Source organism: Urocampus carinirostris, chromosome 18 (genome assembly GCF_059441175.1).
Source record: "Urocampus carinirostris isolate Australia breed hairy pipefish chromosome 18, RoL_Ucar_1.0, whole genome shotgun sequence".
Taxonomy (NCBI): domain Eukaryota; kingdom Metazoa; phylum Chordata; class Actinopteri; order Syngnathiformes; family Syngnathidae; genus Urocampus; species Urocampus carinirostris.
Window position 1 is genome coordinate 27,316,848 of NC_142366.1, and position 23,610 is coordinate 27,340,457.

Sequence of the window (23,610 nt, forward strand, 5' to 3'; positions counted from 1 at the left end):
GAGGGGATTCCCAGCCCCCTGGCTCAACCCAACTGATGTGTTGGGAGTCATTAGGTGACCAAACCCCCCAATTCCAACCCCTAATGCCGAGCGCCAAGCAGGAAGGCAATGAGTACCAATGTTGTAAGTATGACTCAGCTGAGGCTTGAACCCGCAACCTCCCAGTCTCGGGGCGGGCGCCCTACCACCAAGGCCACCGAGCTGGTTGTTTAATCTATATATTAACGATATTTTATATCAACTATACTTTAATGTTTCAAAACTATTGAAAATAGTAATATTTGCAGGGGACACTAACATTTTCTATTCAAATGATAACTATATTAATTTGGTAACCTGTATTCATTGTGAATGAATTAACCTAAAAGTATGGATGGATGTAAATAAATTATCCTTAAATTTAAATAAAACCAAAGTAATATTCTTTGGTAATCGCAAGGCAAATCAAGATTTAGAAGTAAAAAATGAATGGTGCTGCAATAGACAAGTTTTTAGGGGTCATAATAGACAATAAATTAAGCTGGAAAACACACATCAGACACATACAAACTAAAGTATCTAAAAGCATTTTAATAATTAATAAAGCCAAATTCATTTTAAACTATAATGCATTGTATTTATTATATTCTTCTCTAGTTCTGTCATACTTAACATATTGTCCAGAAGTCTGGGGCAATCATTACAAAAGTTCACTCCAGCCCCTTTTTATCCTCCAAAAACGTGCATTTAGAACTATACACAGGGTAGGATATCGAGATCATACTCATATTTTATTCCTGCACCCCAAACTATTAAAATTGGATGATTTAGTCAAATTTTTCACTGCACACTGCTATTTAAGGTCAACAAAAACATAGTGCCAGAAAACAACCATCAATTATTCATTCGGAAAGAGGGAAATTATAACTTAAGGGGCTGTAGTATATTCATAATCCCAAAGGTGAGAACCACCAGGAAAAGTATGTGTGTATCTGTGTGTGGAGTCAAACGTTGGAACAATTTACAAGACGAGATCAAACAATGTCCAACTATTCATGTGTTCAAATTTAAATACAGAAAAAACATTACTGGCGGAATACAGAGATGAGGAGGGTGGGGTATGAGTGATACTAGAGATTGGGAATACTGCGTCTACAACTATGGTTAACTTTGTTGTTATTGTTGCTATTGTTATATCATAACTGTTGTTATTAATATCATTACAATTGTTGTTATATCATCGGTGTATTTGCTGGGGGAAGATGAAGGGGTAGGGAACATAATCATTGGTTCTTACTACCCCTTTTGAACATATTATCAGGGTTGCATAGGGTTACTTTAACTGGATTACTTTCAATGACTTTTGGATGACTCCAATACCAAATATACTCATAAAAGACAACAGAAACTAAATATGAATAAAATGATGACTCGTGATGGGAGTTACTTTTTTAACGTTTTTAGCGTTCCTTGAGATTTTTGCATGAGAAAAAGGTGAGCGTTGGCTACTAAAAGCTTCAAAAAATACTCAGAAATCTCAAAATTAAGTCATATTTTTGCCTTACTCAGGTCAACATTGTTATATTTAAAATCAGGGTTGGGTAGGGTTACTTTAACTGGATTACTTTCAATGACTTTTGGATGACTCCGATACCAAATATGCTCATAAAAGACAAAAGAAACTAAATATGAATCAAATGATGACTCACAACACGTGGTAAGCTTTCTCTCCTGGCTTTGATCTCTTCGATCTCCGGCAAAACGAGCATCAAATGCGACAGAAACAAAATGAAAAGAAATCCAAACATCATTTTTGCCGTTTCATGTGTTCCGTTACTCCCCAAGCCTGCACAAAATTGAGTCATTTTATTCATATTTAGTTACTATTGTCTTTTATGAGCATATTTGGTATCGGAGTAATCCAAAAGTAATTGAAAGTAATCAAGTTAAAGTAACCCTACCCATCCCTGCATATTATGTAACATTATTATGTATGTAACCTCCCGTTTCAGTGGTCCTATGGATTCTACCTCACCCACAACCAGGGCCAGAACGGCTTCGAGTTCTTCTTCAAGACCAAAGAGCTGAAAAAGAAGTGGCTGGAGCAGTTTAGCATGGCCATGTGAGTACTGGATGTGTAGCACTCGGATTGAAAAAGGTGCTCGTCCCGTTTTTCTAGTACTGCTTCTCTGTGATTGACGGCAGATGCGGTAAAGATAAAAGATGAGATAATCACATGCACGCAATTACAAAAATATATTCAGGTATATATAAATAACTATACCACAGAGAGGGTTGGGAAAACGATGAGTCACTCAAGTTGTTATGGTCAGAACAGAATCAGGACCCAAATGCGTAGCGTTAACCACGAGTTTATTGATAGAAAGAGGATCCGGTGCTCGCTGGTCGCGGGAAGCAAGCCGCTCACGCAATCGGATCGTGATCCGAATACGGAAGTGGATCATCGGTAGCGGGAGATGGCGGTGTCAAGGTCAGAAAAACAGGTCGATAGCCGGGACAGGAGAGCAAAAACGTGGTCGGGATCAAAAACAGGTCGGAGCTGGAGACAAACGGGGAGATCAGGAATGGACAGGTGGAAAAACGGGTGCAAAAACGGGACAGACGGGAGTCAGGGTCAAAATGCTTGCCTTGTAACAACAGTGGTTCGCTGATGGACTGACAACCGGACGCCATACTGCTGCTTTACATCTTCCGCCCAATGATCGTTTGCATGACTGCCCCATTTCCCGTAAAATAAAGCTTGTGTGAGAAACGTCACGCATCTGAGTCCTCCTCCTGTTTCGGTTCTTGACAAATTCGACCTGCAAATGAAAAACTACTACTTCGAACACAAAATTTGATCATTTGCATTGAAAAACTGAGTACCAATGTTGTAAGTCTTGGGTATGACTCGGCCGAGGCTCGAACCAGCGACCTCCCAGTCTCAAAGCGGGCGCCCTACCATCTAGGCTACCGAGCTGGTATAACATTTGATAAATATTTTGTTTAATACAAATAATGCATGACATAAAAGCAAGTTTATCAGCTCCCTCTCGGTTCTCGACCTACAAGTATTTTTTAAAGTGCATCTTAAATGACGGTTCTTTAATTATCTAACAATCAATTTTGTTTATTTTTTTGTGAATTAAGTATTTTTTACCATGGGTTGGTTGGTTGGATCCCCTTAACAACTTCCCATCTCTGCCTTCTGGTCGATGCAGACCAGGCCAATATATAATAGGAGGCACTGGATAATCCACACTGTCCCTTTAAAAAGGGAGATATTATATTACCTTGCTTTAAATGCTTTATTTATTTATTTTATAAATAAATCCATGTACGTATACAATTCTGTCAAGAACCGGAACAAGATCAGGACCCAAACGCGTGACGTTACTCACACAAGCCTTTCATTTTACGGGAAATGAGGAGTCATGCACGTTAAGCAGCAGTCTGGCGTGAAATGATAGGAAGCCAGAGGCCGACAAGATTGATACCCATTGCCCGAGTTGATATCGCACAGATGGGGTCGATACCGGACAGGACGGGACAGACAGGATAGATAATGAAACAGGATATCAAAGGTTAACAGAACAAAAATAGACGGGAACGAAACTGGAAACCGATATTAAACAGGACAAAAATAAACACCGGACAGGAAATACCAACAGAAAAACAGGACCGAGTCAGAAGCCACGTCTGGCGGGGCAGAGAGTCCAGAACGGACACAGGACTCATTTCCATGCGTTTCTCAGATTTTATTGAAAGAGAGGGAGAGTAAGGCTAGCTTGATTGCTTGATCCGAAGACTGGTGGAGAGCGGGAACAAGCAAGGCGGGAGTGACACTTCCGAAGAAGGGTGTGGCCACCAATCAGCTTGTCCGGGCAGAGGTTCGTTGACGGATTGACAAAGGAAAAATGAGAGCACTGAGCTTAAAAAGTTGGAAAGCCAATCTGTCAATGAGCCGCAGCTGGCGCCACACGGGCGGGGCCAATTGGGCACCATGACAACCGTGACACAATCCTAGTGTTTCAAAACCAATTGGATGAAATGGTCTTTTTTTTTTTTAGATAGGCTTCAGTTATCTTTTTTAGTTTCTGGAAATAGAGAAATGACTACCTATACATTAAGCAGCCATTTTTTTACCTATGGAAACGTTTCGAATGAAAGCATAACATTCAAAAAGTGTCTTTTCCCTCTTAGATCCAACATTCATCCAGAGAACGCTACCAACAATTTCCACGAGTTTCATATGCACACTTTTGAAAGAATTACCTCCTGCAATGCTTGCCACATGCTTCTCAGGTAAGAAGCTCACCACATATTTATTCATTTATATATTTTTATATATAGAATTCGTTTGAGTTACCGTAAATTCCGGACCATTGGGCGCACCTGATTATAAGCCGCACCCACCACAATTTAAGGGGATAATCGCTTTTGTACTTACACAAGCCGCACCTGTATTTAAGCCGCATGCGCCCACATTAAAACATGTATCACAATCACAAAATCAATCCAAACCCGACTTTAAATTCCGCGATTGTAACTGGATATAAAGTGCTCAATCCAAAAACCTCAGCCGGCAAAATTAACGGAAAATGATACCGGTACTTAAGGTTTGCTGCAGACCTGCAGAGTCCGGGTCCCGTTGAAAGTAATTCAAGGAAAAAAGTGTATATTTCCAAAGGTAAGGGTGGGAAGAATATATATCCACTATTGTCTGCCACGTCCACAAACACTCACCTTTACCGGTCCCCACTTTCCATCAGCCCGTGTTTTTTTCACTCCTTCATATCAGAACAAGTGTCTGAAATAAAGGCGTTGCAAAAATATACAGTTGCAAATACATATTATACATGGTTACACATATTTACAAAGAAAGACGATACACCGAGTTTTCAAAGCTTTAATAATAATAATATAACTTTCATCCCAAACCGTGCTTGTAAAAGGTAGCAACACGCTACTAGGAACACGCTTGCAACACAGTAAGCGGGTCTGTTAAAAAAAACATACCGTACTCGTAAAAATAACGGTAAGCCGTCCTCATCTTCCTCCTTCAAACTGACGCCAGCAAAGTCGTCTTTCTCAGTATCGGAAAGAAACTTTGTCATATAGACAATTTGTACACAAGCTAAAAAGTTGCAGTCTTCTTCGGCGCATATATTTCACCGGTCTAAATTTTACCTTTTGTACTCGAGTGCCGCTGGCGACCGTTGGAAAAATGACATAAACTGGCCGCATCACTGAATAAGCCGCAGGGCTGAACGTTTGGGCGAAAAAAGTAGCGGCTTATAGTCCGGAATTTACGGTAATCGATAGAGCAAGGTAATTGGGTTAGAATACCCGGAGTGGACTTCATATCTCCTGATAATGATTCCTTATCATTGCACACTTTGGCATGCAGTAAAAAACGTTAATTAAGTAGGACATCCTTGTCACTTGTCTGCAGGGGCATATTTAACCAGGGCTACCTTTGCGCTAAGTGCGGTCTTGGCGCTCATAAAGAATGTCTGGGTCGCCTGGGCTGCTGCGGGAAAACAGGTGAGAGAACACGGCCACGCTGATAAAATATTTGAGGGGATTTATTGAACTATCGAGAACAGTTTTTAGTATCACGGGAAACATCTGGTTTGATGCTATTCACGTGTGTCGGAATTTAAAAAAAGAAGAAGAATACTATACTTGAAGAATACTTAATTAACAAATTAAAGGTGGTGTCTGCAACTTTACATTTTGCTACTCTCTGCTGCCATCTCCTGGCCTAAAGTTATAATAGTAGCGTCAGCCAGCTCATTGTTCAAGTAATAAAAACAGGGCTGCACAGACCACAGATTTTTGCAAACCACAGACTATTATTACACCATCCCCTGATCTAAAATCTACATGACGGCAAGGGAAAACTCAAAAACCTCAAGTAAAGTCCTATTTTTATAGCCCTTAATCACAAAGAGTCTCAAAGGGCTGCACAAACCACAGATTATTGCAAACCACAGAATATTATTACACCATCCCCTGATCTAAAACCTACACAAGGGCAAGGTAAAACTCAAAAACTTCAAGTCAAGTCCTATTTGTATAGCCCTTAATCACAGAGTCTCAAAGGGCTGCACAGACCACAGACTATTGCAAACCACAGAATATTATTACACCATCCCCTGATCTAAAACCTACACGAGGGCAAGGAAAAACTCAAAAACCTCAAGTCAAGTCCTATTTGTATAGCCCTTAATCACAGAGTCTCAAAGGGCTGCACAGACCACAGAATATTGCAAACCACAGACTATAATTACACCATCCCCTGATCTAAAACCTACATGAGGGCAAGGAAAAACTCAAAAACCTCAACATGAGGAAAATGAAGAAATCTTGAGAAGGGACCGAACATGAGGTCATCCCCTTCCAGGATGACCAGGCTGCAATGGATGTTGCAATAACAAATAATACACAGATATTGTCAACATGAAATATAAGTCATACATAAGCTATAGAAGTGTGTTTTAAGCTCTAGATTTAAACAGTTCCACTGAGGTTGAATATCGAATCGCAGGGAGCAGAGCATTCCAAAGCCCTGGGCCCCAAATAAGTAAACACTCTCGAACCGGCGGAGTTCTTCTTGGCTCTTGGGATCACGAGTAGACCAGCATTGTCAGAGCAAAGGCTCCGGACAGGCGGAAATCAAATTTGAAAGATATGAGTGAGCAAGTCCATGCATGATTTTGTATACTACCAACAGAACCTTAAAATTACATCTTAACTTAACAGGGAGCCAATGCAGGTTAGCTAAAATCGGGGTATTGTAATTTAAACAACAAGGTAAATCCATTGTTAATTCTGTTGACATGAACAAAGTGAAGAAAGTACATTTTTCTTGGTGTTTAAAATGATGCAAAAATTCATATATAGAATATCCAAAACATTAGACGTCATATAAAAAAATAAAAAGAGCTCAGGCTTTGTTGAATTTGGCACAGAGGCCAAAGAGAGAGAAAAAAAAATTGCTTGATTAATTCTATTTAAAGTATTTGTTTATACTTTTCCTGGAATTGGTTTTGAAACAGTAAGAATAAGGGCAAAATAATATACTGTACTGTACTATACTGTTTATCTGCAACTAGCAAAATGGAATTGGGGATAATGGATCGCGGCCGCACAAGTTCAGTTCACATTTTTGTAGACGGGGCAGCAAAAATAACCTACAGGTCCGACAAAATTGGGCTTTGATGGCCCATACTCGCAACAATAGTCATTCTGTTGCGGTTTTTACTTGATACATGAATCGTATACCATATAAATTCAATCAGAAAATACAAAAAAAATGTCATTTACATGATTTGAATGTTGATGTTTTGATGAGGGAAGGGTGCAGACGTTAACAGGCTTTTGCTTTCTAAAAATGTGACATTTGTAAATGTCTTAGACGTGTGACTTCTGTCATGAAAAAAAAAGCACAACTGATTTATGAGCTTGTTAAAAGTCGCCTATGGGACAAAGCTTGCATGCCACTCAGTAGTTTAAAGTCACTCAACATTGTATTTAAAGGTATGTGCGTCGCAGCCTCTAATTACTGTCATTATCACCAGTGTCTGAAACTCTTGCCAAAAAGTTAGCGGACACCAGGGCAGACAACTCTGAAAAGTTGCCTGCCCAGCCATAAAGTTGCCTGCCCCATTTTTCACAACTTGAAAAAAAAACAAAAAAACATTGTTGCAAAGTATTAAGGATTGATAATCGGAATATATAACAGAACAACACTTTAAAATTAAGTTTATTATAAATATACTTATAACATTCATTGCATGTACTGGTATATGATATCCCTGACCTGACCTGTGTCGCGGGTATATGATCCCGAACCCGCCCAAACCAGAAGGATTAACTTGATTTTATAACCGAGCCCGAAACAACCCTGAAGTTTTAATTCGCCGCCAAAGTAAACACGAAGCTTTACTTTACTTTGCGCGGCACCTAAATGAACGGTTTGGCTTGGCGCCGAAGTGCGCATCTTGGCAACGTGCAGCGAACAAAAGTGTAACCGAATAAAAGGGCACCAAAAAGAAAATCAAATTATGCAGATTAGAAAATGCAAATAGTGAAAGCTTTAGCCAAAAATCAGAAAGGACATTTGTAAAGCATATAAGCTATTGGCAAGAAGCAAAAATAACATCTGACGTGAGGAAGGTGGAGGGAGGAACCCGTGCTTCTCATACCCCAAACACAGGAGGAAAATTTATTTAAATCAAGGGATTTTAAGTCAAGCCAGTGTCTGAAACTCATGAGAAAAAGTTACCGGATTTCAGAGTTGCAACTCTGAAAAGTTGCCTGCCCAGCCATAAAGTTGCCTGCGCCATTTTTCACAACTTGAAACACAATAAGACGACTCATCGCAAAAAAAAACAGTTGCTGCAAAGTATTAAGGATTGATAATCAGAATATATAACAGAACAACACTTTAGAATTAAGTTTATTATAAATCTACTTCAACATTCATGGCATATATAGGACCTCGCTGTTTTCCAACTGCCATCAGTACGTAGCTGTATGTACTCATCTTCATTCATGCAATGTTTGCGTTGCGTCGTCTGCTACAAGCCACGTGAACTCCTCTTTTCACAATGCTTTTCATGTACGTTTACGTTTTGTAGCGTCATAAATTGTGTTAGCTTCTTTTGAATCTTTCTTCTGGGGCTGGGGTTTTGGCTTGATTCCTAACCACTTCTCTATTTTTCTTGTGTTCTCTGTGCGCCTACTTTGAAAAATTGTATGCAAATCCACGACACTCGGGGAAGTCTGGAAGCAAGAACGTATTCGATGCAGGCTTCTCATTGGTTGGAGAGTATGCAAATTGGCAAACAAACCGAAATTTCCAAACCGAAAGAAGATTTTAAAATCCAATATCCCCTCTCTCTCTCTGAGAAAGCTAATCTGCGTCATGCCTTGCAGCTCTTTTTTTCGTGTTGTTTCTTTTTAAAATGAACTGCACCCATGCAGCTGCAACCCATTATCCCAGATCTCCTATCGCTGCACATTTTTGTCAGGCAGCTCTTATTTGCTGTTCTGTCCTCTAAAAAGTAATCCGTTATCCTCTGATTGCAAATCGCTACAAGTGAGGACCAGCAGACTGCACTTTTGTCGGGCCTTATCCTCACCCAAAATGAACTGCACTGGTGCAGTCACAGTACCTCCAATCCAACAGCGTTGGAAGCAGGGACTGGAAAAAGTCACTTAGGGCAGAAGGCCTGTCATTCTGGCCTGCTAAAAATGTAATACCTGTATCCATTATCCCTTGTCGACTATTACTAAGAGAAAGGAGCCGTCGGTGTGCATTTTTCCTCAATCACCTGAGTGAAAATGTGAGTCATACAGGAATAGTCAAAAATTGTGTGCATTTCTTCTACAAATTCTATCAGGGAATGACTGACGTTAGCAATTAGTCACAATGTCATTGCGCCAAAAGGTTATTTTAGGCGGAACTGGGGGAATTTCTTACTTTAGAGCCTTAAACGTGCCCTTAATTCCAACAACCAAGGTCGGCCCACATTCAATAAGTGCTTCTAATACTCATTCAAACGCTCTTCTGCTTCCCTGGGAGGTTTTGACATACAACACTAAAGGCAATGTCACTGCCTGAGCATTTGTATTGCTCCCCGATGCTTAATATTACTTTAACACAGAAGACTTGAATAAAAAATGGTTTTATTGCGTCTGCAACTCAGCTCCCTGTGCACAAGCCATGTCAAAGGAAACAGGAAAAAAGGGTTTTCCAAAACCAGCTTAGGTCTTAGCGAATGTGTGATTTTCAGATGGCAAAACGTTAAATATCGCAGTTTACGGATCGCGGTTTCGCTACTTTGCGGATTTTCAACCTGCATTTGTTTCTGTATCCTAATTGGCTGAACAGTTTCCCCCTTTTCTGCTTGTGTCTGCCTGTGCGTCAATGTAAAATATCTCGTCTCATCTCATTATCTGCAGCGCTTATCCTCAGTAGGGTCGCGGGGGTGCTGGAGCCAATCCCAGCAATCATCGGGCAGTGGGCAGGGGACACCCTGAACTGGTTGCCAGCCAATCGCAGGGCACACAGGGACAGACAACTCGCTCATTCACACCTAGGGACAATTTGGACCGGCCAATTCACCTGAAATGCATGTTTTTGGAATGTGGGAGGAAACCGGAGTGCCCGGCACGGGGAGAACATACAAACTCCGCACATTAAGTCCGGTAGCTGGATTTGAACCCACACAGGAGGTTCCCAAGACCTTAGAACTGTGCCGCACACGCGCTAACCACTGCGCCGCCGTGCTGCCCAATGTAAAACATGAATGCACTAATAACTTACGACTTCAAGTTTCTTTAAAAGCCATTATGTGAACAAAATGACAAACAAAAGCACTAGCGGCCTGGCAAAAACACAGAGGGGGATGCTTTCTATCGCCATTAAACCTGGACCTATCAACCTGCTAAATTTGCTTAGGAGCCACTGGCTCCCTACTTTGGTCTTTTCAACATTTTGGGTTGCCGACCAGAAAGTAAATGCCGTTTTTGGTAACGTCCACATGATGGCGACAAGGTCTCTCGTAGAAAGTAAAGAGGATTGTGTCTTTAATACAGTTTTGCAATAAACCAGCAAAATTCCATCCATCCATTATCTGCACCGCTTATGGTCAGTAGGTTCGCGGGGGTGCTGGAGCCCATCTCAGCTGTCTTCAGGCAGTGTGCAGGGGACACCCTGAACTGGTTGCCAGCCAATCACAGGGCACACAGAGACAGACAACTCACTCGCTCATTCACACAAAGGGACAATTTGGACCGGCCAATCCACCTGAAATGCATGTCTTTGGAATGTGGGAGGAAACCCACGCAAGCACGGCGAGAACATGCAAACTTCACACGGGGAGGATGTGATAGCTGTACTCCAACCCTGAAACTCGCGCTAATAGTGCAGAATTGCAATATTATTTAGCAGCAAGTAAAATCCTCAAACTAGGGCAGCACGGCGGCGCAGTGGTTAGCGCATGCGCGGCACAGTTCTAAGGTCTTGGGAACCTCCTGTGTGGGTTAAAATCCAGCTACCGGACTTCCTGTGCGGAGTTTGTATGTTCTCCCTGTGCTTGCGTTGGTTACCTCCCACATTCCAAAGACATGCATTTCAGGTGGATTGGCCTGTCCAAATTGTCCCTAGGTGTGAATGAGCGAGCGAGTTGTCTGTCGCTGTGTGCCCTGCGATTGGCTGGCAACCAGTTCAGGGTGTCCCCTGCCCACTGCCTGATGATTGCTGGGATGGGCTCCAGCACCCCCGCGACCCTACTGAGGATAAGCGGTGCAGCTAATGAGATGAGAAAATCCTCAAACTAAGTCACAAGGTGGCGATGGCCCTGGGGAGGAAGCTGTCTCTGAGACTGTCCTTGTTTTGGGGGACATGTAGTGCCTACCAGAGGGAAATGGGTCAAAGGGGTGGTGGCTAAGGTATATTATAATGTTGACAGTATCCCAAGCCGGCAATGTCCTCTAAACTGGGCATAGAGCGGCCGATGATCTTCTAGGCTGTGTTGATTACTCTCTGTGCCTTGCCCTCTGCCGTGCTCCCGGCCTACCACACGGTGATGCCGTATGCCAGAACGCTCCCCACTGCAGCTTTGTAGAAAACACCAACAGCTTCTGTTCCTGGTTGTTCCTCCCGAGAACCCTTTTTGGAAAAGGGATTACTCGGCTCCAGTCGTCCCGAGCATCTGTCACGGTGCAAACGGGTCACCGAGGCAATAACGGCGCCGTCGGGCGAACTGCACCTGAGTGGATTTGGGCAGCGGCTGCAACGGAAGTGTTGTCAGTTTGGGTTCACGCGCTCATTACTCCACACGGTGCTGTAGTGAGAATAGATTTTTATAGGAAGAAGGAAAGATCCCTCTCAAAGTTTACTCGAGGAGTTTAAACATACAGTGGAACCTCGGTCCTCGACCATAATGCGTTCCAGAACCCTGTTCAAAAACCGATTTGTTCCATCACCGAAATCGTTTTTCCCATTAAAAATAATGTAAATCGTTTTAATCCGTTCCAACACCCTAAATGTTTACCTTGAATGTTTAACGTAAACACAAAGCTAACCCGGGCTAATCGTACGTTCGCGTTATCGTAATCTTCCGTACGAAAGTTTACGCTAACATGAACGTGTAAAAATTTTAAAATCAGGTCGTTTACAAGTCATTTAGCACCCGGGTCTCCACAACAAGCGGTGAGCAGTTCATTGGAAAGGGGGCTGCGTTCCAACACCCTGAATGTCGGGGTCCGTTCCAACACCCTGAATGTTTACCTTGAATGTTTAACGTAAACATAAAGCTAACCCAGGCTAATCGTACGTTCGCGTTATCGTAATCATCCCTACGAAAGATTACGCTAACATGAACGTGTAAAAATAAAAAAAAAAAGGATAAAGAAAATAATTATGAATAGGATTTCTTACCTTTGTGGTGGTCAGCAGAAGGCGCAGGCAAGATCAGACACTCGCACACCTCCTTCATATTTGGCTATTATTTATTTCTTAAATGTAATAGTTGTACGCACTACTTTTCTTTTTTCACCTGTAGCAACTTTGCTGCTTGTACTGACTTTCTTCGGAGGCATAACAAGGGGCTAAAACACCCGTACGCCGCTCAGCGTCGCACCCTAGCGTACGCACTCACGCTTTACCGGCGTTCGAACTCTCGATTTTTTGGGACCGAACAGCGAAGCAAGAATTTCTCAAAATTTTGGGTCTGACTCCGATTTGTTCGAACTGAGAGGCGTTCGAAAACCGAGGTTCCACTGTACTTTAAATACACGTGGACTAATTTTGCATTTTGCAAATGAATACAAACATGGGACAGAAACTCAGAATACTTGGTCCCACTATCGCCCTCTGTCATGAGGCAAGAGAATTACGCGCCTCATCCGCATTTTCAGACGCCCAGCACAGTATACAGTACATACACATTTTACTAATATTTTTAATGTGAAAATTACTATTAAAAATCGAAAATATTGTGAAGTTGAATAAATAACTAATTGGTCAAATGTATTTTAAATACCCATGGACTAATTTCACAAATTGTTTCTTACTTAGACTGGCAATGTTAAATAAACAAATAGAATAAAATAGAATAGAATAGAATAGAATATACCTTTATTGTCATTGTTACAAAATGGGTTAACATATTATATTATTAACGAAATTGGGCATGACACTCCAGTTTTACACATTAACAGTGAGGTATGAGCCAAGAAGATAAAGGAACAGAGAAGATAAGATTATATGCATTTTGCAAGTTAATACAAATATGGGACGGAAACTCAGAATACTTGGTCCCACTATCGCCCTCTGCCATGAGGCAAGAGAATTACGCGCCTCATCCGCATCTTCAGACTCCCAGCACAGTATACAGTACATCACATACACATTTTACTTATATTTATAATGTGAAAATTCTGCTACTATAAAAAAATCGAAAATATAAGTTGAATAAATAACTATTCGGTCAAATGTATTTTAAATACAATAAAATAAACAAATACATTCATTTTGCAAGTTAATACAATTTACATACAAGTTAATACAAGTTAACAATGTATAAATGAATCTATGCACTGCTGCTTTTGAATACAAACAAATAGAAAGGTACTCCATTATGAAAAAGTCCATGTAAATAACTGAAAAAATGACTAGATGGCTTTACTTTTTGCACAGTTAGCTTGCTAATACTATCACTAATTATTTTGTTAGGGGGCTGGCGCTTAATCTGAATTCTTGGACTCGCTATCGCCCTCTGGAATGAGGCAAGAGAATTGCATGCCTCACTCCGCATCTGCAGACACTTAGCACAGAATAACATTATATACTGCTCTTTCTATTTAAAAAAAAAACAATAAATAGGTAATCCTCCTATATAAAAACTGAAACTTGACCTACGGTTAAGCCTCTCACTCTGCAGAGTAATGCGCAATACGTAGTTTGTATTATTCTTTGTACTTTTCAGCACTCGTTTTGGTTGCACTACACGAAGCCGTGACATATAACAGTCAAATAATATACAGTTACAGAAAACGGTAGATAAAAACATTTTTTTCGAGATGTCTAAAAATATCCGGACATTGCTGTAAGTTAGATTTTGTATTGTCTGCAACCTTTTCCGAGTACAGGACAGTACTGTAGTTTTTCTTTCCGCCACTACCGGCATGTGGCGCTGTGAGAGGTCACCTAGCATCCACCCCGAAGAAGAAATCCGCTTACTCTTCTTAGTTCGAGTGTAAACATTCTACACTGTATCTCCAGCGCGCTAATTACTTTGACATTTTTACTATTTAATATATCGTGCATCCATTCAATATGGTTCGTGTAAAGTGTAAAGAAGAGGCAAGTTGTTTCTTTGGAAACTAAATTGGAATAAGAAAGCTTGATGCGGTTGAGAAAATGGTTGGATCGCTTTTATTTGGCCACTTTCTACCACCTAACTCTTGAAGCCCATCTTCCAAAAGATTTAGATTCAGATTCAGATATATTTTATTGTTATTCTTGTACACGTGTATACAGAACGAAATGTCGATACATCTGACCCGCACAGTTTCCTTGAATGTAAAGATATAAATGAAATGTTGTATTGAGTATTGAAGTACTATTCATATACTCAATAATTATAGCTATGTATAGTATTATACAGTAGTGCAAAGAGTGCAAGAGGAGCAGCTAACCAGATGTGCAAAATGGGCTGTCAGGTAAACAAGTCAGAAGTATGTTAAACTGTATGTTAAAGTATGTTGAACTTTAATTTATTTATCTTCATAGAGCATATTATTTCATTAAATGTTTATGTTTTAGTACAAAACAATACAGGTTACTTATCCAAGCCTTAAACTTATATATATGAAATTAAAACATACCGTATTTTCCGCACTATAGGGTGCACCCCCCAAAATAGTTTTTTTTCCTATATTTGCCATAGATAAGGCGCACCGGATTATAAGGCGCTACCATGGGAACGTCGACAAAACAGTTGGATAGTTCGGTCCAACTTATTACCCCCTTAACATTCCCAAAGCTTGCAAAGACGCAAATACGTGTCGTAGACACGTGCGAATGCGGTGTCTGTACGATGTCACTCAAATGCGTCGTTCCAAATATCATTCGGAAGGTTAAAGTCTTGGGATTCAAGAAATGCCAACCATTCCTTAGTTTCTATTTTCTTTTTCGCTCGCAACTTTACTGTGCATATGACGATAAACACTTGGAATTGAGTTTAATTTAAAAAAAGACCCATCACAGAAACATCGATATCACTCTGAAACAAGATACAGGGACAATATAAAACCCGGAGTAGCTCACCGAAGTCGTTGTGTTCATAATAATGTGCAGCCAATGTCCTCTTATATCCGTGAGTGTAGTAAATCCAGGAGAATAAAATATTTACAAATACAGAATAGTAAAACATGCTTTCTCTATGCCGTAGACAACCAACCAAACTTGCTATTCACATTCATCTTTTTCGGCCAATTGCAGGCTTTGTTTTGTCCCTTTAGCCTACGCAAGCCCGTAAATGATAAAAAGGATCCGCCCCCTTTACCTCCGAATAACTTTAGCCAATAGTGATCGATTCAACTAATGATTGACACATCTTTTTCGGCCAACTGCAGGCTTTGTTTTGCCCCTTTAGCCTATCCGAGCCTGTAAATGATAATACACCAATGAGCCATACAAAAGGCGCACTGTATTATAAGGCGCATGGTCAGCTTTTGAAAAAAAATAAGACTTTTAGGTGCGCCTTATAGTGCGGAAAATACGGTACATTCCATACAAAATATGGACTTACGAACAAATTCAACTCACAAACAATTGTTTGGAAGTAGTGCAGCGTCTATACACTGTCACTTTAAAAAAACAAACCTAAAAAACTAAAAAAAAAACCTAGAAAACCCATGTATTTCTTGCCTGAAATGATCTTTCAAACATTTTTATGGAAAAGTGTACCGCAAAAATATTCAACGAGTATGTCTTTGATCATAAAAGGTAAAACAGTGTTCCGATGCACACTTTGCACAACGCCTGCAATCGAAAAATACAAAAACAAACCTGTGTTTTGATTCGGTTATGTTCCGAATGCTCCCACGTGACATTTTTTGTCCCCGTCTTTGTTTGTCCCTGTTATCAGCACCAAGTGTTTACGGCGGGTCAAAGTTTACCAAGGACTTTGTTTTTGCATTGCACTTCTGGGTGTGGACACTGTTGAGCACGTTACTGAAAACAAGTAATGAGTTACAAGTTACTTCATTTAAAAACGTAATTGCATTACCCACCATAATTACTGACACCCACATGTTGCACGTTGCGCTTAAGTAACTATCTAGTTACAAAATACCATATACAGGGATCAGAATTTTCCGCGGATCCGCGGATTTCCGCTGTTTTTGAACCTCAAAAGCATTCCGACTTTTTCACTTTTTCTCTTGCGTAGCAAACAAATTCAAAATCCGACTGTCTCACTCTTTCCTTTATTGCTCTGGCGCACCCTGGCGGCCGTTAGAAAAAACCGCACAAGCTGCAGGGACTGAACTGCATTTTAACTTATCTTGCAGTATTTACAAAAAAACAGTTATGTGGGCAAATTATTTTAATCTTCTAAAAATGTTACTTAAATGATAAATATAAGCATGGTTTTGGACAAGTAAATTGCCTAAAACCCAGGTTTTTTTTTGGGGGGGGGGGGGGGGGGGGGTTGTTTGGTCGCTCCGCCCTGGTTTATTCCTGGACGCTGGCTATTTCAGCTGAAAATGAAAATCTCCATTCTGATCCCTGCATATATACCCGCAATAAAGCCGATTTTGTAAAACTGCTTAAAAATAATAAAATAAATAGAAGAAAATGTGTTCACCAACCTGTGGAAGGTGAACCCTTCGTATAACTTGGCTTGTGCAATCTTGAGAGCTTGCAAAGGAACACTTATCTGAGACACTCCATATCCATTTTGTCTTCAAAGCACTTGAATATTCCCTTCTTAATTTTGTATTTCTCCAGGCATGGTGTATTGTAAAAATAATTTTACAAATAAAAAGAACCTACATACAACATTTTGCATACTTTCACCGTAAGTTATGTGCTGTATGTATGTATATATATATATCTGTCAGGACCAGAACAGAAACAGGACCTGCTCGCGTAACGTTACTCAGTTTTATTGCGAAGAAGGGTTAGGATTGCACACACGGTCTGGAGATCGCTGGTCGCGGGGAGCAGGTTGTAGTGGTATTTCCAGGGCGAGCGATGGCGGTGTTGGGAACGGAAAAAAAACGGGTCAGTAGCCGGGATAGAAGAACAAAAACGTGATCGGGATCGGAAACAAGTCGAAAGCCAGGAGAGGAGAGTAGTAGTATTTTCATTTTGTTTCTGTCGCATTTTATGTTAGTTTTACCGGAGATCAAAGAGATCAAAGCCAGGAGAGAAAGCTTACCACGTGTTGTGAGTCATCATTTTATTCATTTTATTAGCATATTTGGTATTGGAGTCATCCAAAAGTCATTGAAAGTCATCTAGTTAAAGTAACCCGACCCAACCCTGCTCAAGATTTCATCAGTGGCTCAGGAGGTAGAGCGCTCGTCTTGGGATCAAGAGATCGCAGTTCGAATCCCGGCTCCTCCGTGTTACATGTCGAAGTGTCCTTGGGTAAGACACTGAACCCCTAATGCCCCCAATAAACAGGTTAGCGCCTTTCATGGCTGCAGGGCCGCTATTGGGAAATGTGAAGCACACTGTAAAGCGCTTTGGGAAGTCTTAACTTGAAAAGCGCTATATAAATGCAGATTTCATTTCATTTGATTTCCATAGACCGTCTGCAAGCTCTTGGAGTGTTTATCGCATTGCACGTTTGGGTGTGGATGAGCACAGATAGGACGATTGCATGGGCGTGTGCGCTCGTTTCCAGTAGGTGTAACCAGTCCCGCTGGGAGCCAATAATAAAAACTGGTAGAGCAAACAAAACAAACGAAAACATTCACTGACACGCTCGCCAACGTCGACTCAAGCTCGTCCACCTGAGCTGTCAGGAACAAAAGTGAACCGCGGTCAAACCCGAGCCGTCCGACTCCGCTAATGAGGGAGTGTTGTCTTACGGGTGCGCGTTTGCGTTCGCCCCTTCTACCGTCACTCACCGTGCCTGTTCTCCGACCTTTTTCAGATCCCGTCTGCGCCAGAACTCAGGTGAGCGTTACCGTCTTGACTTGTGTTTGCAGTCTTTCAAAGCTCTCCTTGCAGGATTGCTGATGCCTGTGTTGTTTTTAAGTACACCCCCCCTACAGTAATTGATTTCCTGCAAATTGCTTTTACTGGTACAGACATTTTTGGGGATTAGAATAGAATAGAATAGAATATACCTTTATGTCTCTGTTACAAAATGGGTTGAACATATTGTGACAACGAAATTGGGCATGACACTCTAGAGTCACATATTCACAGTGAGGTAAAAAAGCCAAGAAGATAAAGGAACAGAGAAGATAGAATAGAATAGAATAGAATAGAATATACCTTTATTGTCATTGCTACAAATGGGCTAACATATTGTGACAACGAAATTGGGCATGACACTCCAGTTTTACACATTCAGGTATGAGCAAGAAGATAAAGTAACAGAGAAGATAATGTTATAAGACAAGGGGGATAAGGCTATAGTTATAATTTACATGGTATTTACACAAGAAATGTCGGCATGTGGGATGTTACATACAGGGTTGTCGTGATAACGTTGGTATCGTAACGGTTGTGCAATATTGCATTTGGTGCAAAGTCATCATAGTGCAAAAATAGTCAGCATATGCATTGGTGCAAACATAGACATCATAGTGCAGAAACAGGAAATGGTCAGACATTGTGCAATTTGAGCATTAAACGTAGTGCAGTCGGCATGTGCAAGAACAAGACATGAGTAAGATTATAAAACAAGGAGGATAAGGTTATACCGTAAAATCTGGACTATAGAGCGCAGTGGATTATAAGCCGCACCCATCACTTTTTAAGTGATTTGCCACTTTTGTACTTACACAAGCCGCACCTGTGTATAAGCCGCGTGCGCCCGCATAAAACTTGTGACACAATTATAACCCAGACCAGGCTGTAAGTTCCACGACTGTAACTAGATAAATAGTAGACAATCCTAGAACCACATTCGGCATCATGAATGGAAAATGATACCCGTAATCAATGTATGATGCAGACTTGTAAAGTCCGGGTCCCGTTGAAAGTAATCCAAGGAAACAAAATGTATATTTCCAAGGTTAAGGGTGGGAAAAATATATATCCACTATTGTCCGCACAACAGACACATCTACCGGTAACTCAGCTTTACCCCACTTCCCATCAGCCCGCGTTTGCTCCACCCCTTCTTTTTGATTCGCTCGTAGAACACATAACAGAAAAAAATCTCTAAAATAAATACATGACAAAAATATACAGTTGCAAATACTTATTATACATGGTTACACATATTGACGAAGAAAGACGGTACACCGAGAGAGTTTTCAAAGCTTTAACAATAATAATATAACTTTCATCCCAAACCGTTCCTTTGAAAGGTACCAACACGCTAGTAGCATCACGCTCGCAATGCATCAGAATTATCTGGTAAAAGAAAGCATCTCGTTATTGTGAAATTCACGGTAGATCGTCCTCAACTTCCTCCTCATAACTATCGCCATCAAGGGCGTCTTCCTCATTATCGGAACGTACCTTTCCTTATAGACAATGTATGCATAAACTTAAAGATTGCAGTCTTTCTTGGCGCACATATTCTACTGGTCTTAATCTTACCTTTTATACTCCAGCGCCGCTGGTGGCCGTTAGAAAAATGACATAAATTGGCCGCTTCACTGAATAAGCCGCAGGGCTGAACATTTGGGAAAAAAGTAGCGGCTTATAGTCCGGAATTTACGGTAGTTATAATTTACGCAATATTTACACAAGAAATGTCGGCATGTAGGATGTTACATACAGTTTGGTATCGTAATACAATTGGTATCGTAAGGGTTTGTCCAATTATGCATTTGGTGCAAAAATAGTCATCATAGTGCAAAAAATAGTCAATATTGTGCAAGGTGAGCAGTAAACATAGTGCAGTCAACATGTGCAAGAAACATAGACATGAGTACCATTTTACGTTCGTATGAGGTGGGTAGAGTAGCCACACATTTTACTCAAGTACCGTATTTTCCGCACTATAGGGCGCACCGGGTTATAGGGCGCACCCCCAAAAAATAATTTTTGGTCCTATATTTTCCATACATAAGGCGCACCGGACTACAAGGCGCTACAATGGGAACGTGGACAAAACAGTCAGATGATTCAGTCCAACTGATTACCCCCTTAACATTCCCAAAGCTTGCAAAGAAGCAAATACGTGTCGTAGACACGTGCGGATGCGGTGTCCGTACGATGTCACTCAAATGCATCGTTTCAAATATCATTCGGAAGGTTAAAGTCTTGGGATTCAAGAAATGCCAACCATTCCTTAGTTTCTATTTTCTTTTTCACTCGCAACGTTACTGTGCATATGACAATAAACACTTGGAATTGAGTTTAATTCACTCAACTCATCACAGCAACATCAAGATTGTTCTAAAACAAGATACCGGGAAAATATAAAGGCGCATAGCTCACCTAAGTTCTCTTGCAGCCATCACGTTCAATAATGATACATAATCGTGGTCTTCTTACAACCGTGAGTGTAGTACATCCAGGAGAGTAAAATATTTACAAATACAGACTGATGAAACATGTTTCTTTATGGCGTAGATTAGCAAGCTTGCTATTCAGTCATCTTTTTCGGCCAACTGCAGGGTTTGTTTTGGCCCTCTAGCCAATCCGAGGCTCCGAATAACTTCAGCCAATAGCGATCGATTTAACAGATGAATGACACATCTTTTTCGGCCAATTGCAAGGTTTGTTTCGGCCCTCTAGCCTATCCGAGGCTCCGAATAACTTTAGCCAATAGCGATCGATTCAAATGATGATTGACACATTGGTTAGCCAATGAAACGCCGGTATATAAATCCCAGCATACACCGCGGACTACTCCTCGTTCGGGGGAAAATCGAGTCGGCGGCTGTTGCGTAAGTTGCGAGACCTTGCGATTTAATATTGAGCCATATATAAGGCGCACTGTATTATAAGGCGCATGGTCAGCTTTTGAAAAAAATTAAGACTTTTAGGTGCGCCTTATAGTGCGGGAAATACGGTACTTTTAATTCGGAATAATATACTAAGGTAGGAGTAAAAGTAGTTAGATAGAGATCACGCACTGCCCACACATTCTCAGCGCACAAGAAAATCTAGCCAGCTCACAAAAATCAGGGCTCGAAATTGATAATTAAGAAGCCAATTAAGTCAAAGTTACAGTGCATGAGGGTAAAAATACACAGGTTCCCCTGAAGCTGTGTTCTAAATGCGGTATTTTGAAGTCAAGGTCGAAGTAGAACGAAGTTGAGTCAAGTCAATAGAGTTTTTCGAGAATCGGCTTCTTTGGCTCGGTTCACTAAAAGGAACCGGCTCTTTCGGGGCCTAAACGGCTCTTCAGGTTTTTTTTTGCTTCTTTAATCCCTACACAACCAAATATTGTCTAAAATTATACAAAAAAATGACTTAAAGGAAGGGGGAATAGAACGAAATAGTACCAAAATGAAAAAGCTGAGAAAAAAAGAAACAAAAGGAAGAGAAAACAGAAGGAAAAAATCTGGAAAAAAAACAAAGAAAAAAGTAACAGCTAGGAAAAAAATAAACACAATGAGATTCAACCTGCAGTTCGTTTTTCTCTCGCGCTTGGTGGGCCTGATCCGTCCCGCGGGTTGCCTGTTTGACACCCCTGCCCTAGCTTTGTGTTTAATTTACATTTATGCCCAAACATTTGAACGCCAGGTCTTAAAAGTTGAATGTAAACGGTTTTATCTCTGTCTTTTTTATTTTTTTTTACTTTTTTTTTCACACTCTCCATCTCTAGCTTACATTTAGAGTGTTTATTTTTTTTCTGCATATTTTTATTTCTCTAGATTTTATTTTTTATTGTGTATTTAACCTCCTAAGCTTCTTGTTTAATGCGTTGTGGACGCCAGGTCTTAGCAGGTTGAATTTAAATTATTTTATTTCTGGTTTTATTTTTTTCACACTTGAGTAAAAACACTGTTGTCTAACCTTGGAAACACCAGATTTTCCTGCATTTTCAGTATCATGGTTTGTTTTTTATCATGGATGTATTTATCACTTTGTAATTTTTTTTTTTTTTCAACAGATCAAAAACCGAGATCCAGGTGAGTTCCAACTTTATTGTATGCGTTCTTTTGATTTATTCATTTAAATATTTTTTTAATTGAAAGGACTCACCAAAATTGCCTGAAAAATTAGGTTCCAGTTTCACAACAGGAACTCACTCTTGTTCGTTTGTTTTCTCTAAGAAGTGGCGGGCCAGTGCTGCCCCCTATTGGTTCAGCAGCACTTTTATAACATATAGATAAAATAAATAATATGTTGGCCAAGTAATTATAACTAATACACTTTACTTTTCATTACACTAGTTACTATACTGAAATTGAAACTTGGATGGGACTCCAAGTATGCAAATTTTGAAAATATAATAATTATAAAAAAATAGAGTACATGCAAAATCACGGCACAATAAAATCTTTCCCATTTGGCAGATAATTTGGCTTAATTCAGGTATTTTTTCTCTTATTTTTCTACTTCTCAAACTCATTTTTTATGATTATGTAACAGGACCCAATTGCGTAACGCTTACCATAAGTTTTATTGAAGGAAAAAGAAAGGGCTGCACCCACGATTCGGTGTTGGCAGGACGCGGGAAGCAAGTCGCTCTCGTACTCGGATTGTGATCCGAATACGGAAGTGGGTTTTTCGAAACGAGCGATGGCGGTGTCAGGGACGGAAAAACGGGTCGGTAGCCCGGACTGGGAGAGCAAAGCCTGGTTGGGGTCGGAAACGAGTCAGGACGGGAGAGTAGACATGGTCAGGATCAAAACAGGTCGTAGCTGGGGACAAACGGGAGCAAAAACGGGACAGGCAGGAGTCAGGGGTCGAAAAAGGCTTGCCTTGCATACACAGAGGTTCGCAGATGGACTGACAACAGGGGATTGACAGTACAGGGTTTGACAGGTGGTGTCAGGGGCGGAAAAAAAGGTCGAATGCCTGGACAGGAGAGCAAAAACGTGGTCGGGGACAGAAACGAGTCGTAAGCCGGGACGGGAGAGCGGACGTGATCGGGAACAAAAACGGGTTGTAGTCAGAGACAGACGGGGAGATCAGGAACGGACAGGTGGAAAAACGGGAGCAAAAACGGTACAGGAGGGAGTCAGGGTCAAAAAAGCCTTGCCTTGCATACACAGAGGTTCGCAGACGGACTGACAACGGGGGATTGACAGTAAAGGATTTAAGTAGGATCAGGGAGCCAATCAGAGCCCGCAGTGGTTGGCACAGGTGATTCTCATCGGTAATCATGTCAGATTGAATGTTAGGTTAAATAAATGATAAAAGAAGAGTAAACACTCTTAAAACAAGCAACATTATTGGTTGATGGGTAAGAGAATTCATTTCTATTTCCTTACAAATAATATTTGATAGTC

General features: G+C 40.8%; 1 protein-coding gene across 2 annotated transcripts in view; it reads left to right on the forward strand.

Annotated features, from left to right (window-relative positions):
* Positions 1-23,610, forward strand: part of vav3a (vav guanine nucleotide exchange factor 3a) — a 178,683-nt gene that overhangs the window by 107,896 nt on the left and 47,177 nt on the right. For both annotated transcript variants that reach the window (XM_088322515.1, XM_088322516.1), the window contains 5 exons: positions 1,992-2,101; positions 4,183-4,284; positions 5,435-5,526; positions 18,171-18,193; positions 22,266-22,284. In XM_088322515.1, the coding sequence (XP_088178641.1) occupies positions 1,992-2,101; positions 4,183-4,284; positions 5,435-5,526; positions 18,171-18,193; positions 22,266-22,284 (346 nt within the window). The remainder of the gene's footprint in view (positions 1-1,991; positions 2,102-4,182; positions 4,285-5,434; positions 5,527-18,170; positions 18,194-22,265; positions 22,285-23,610) is intronic.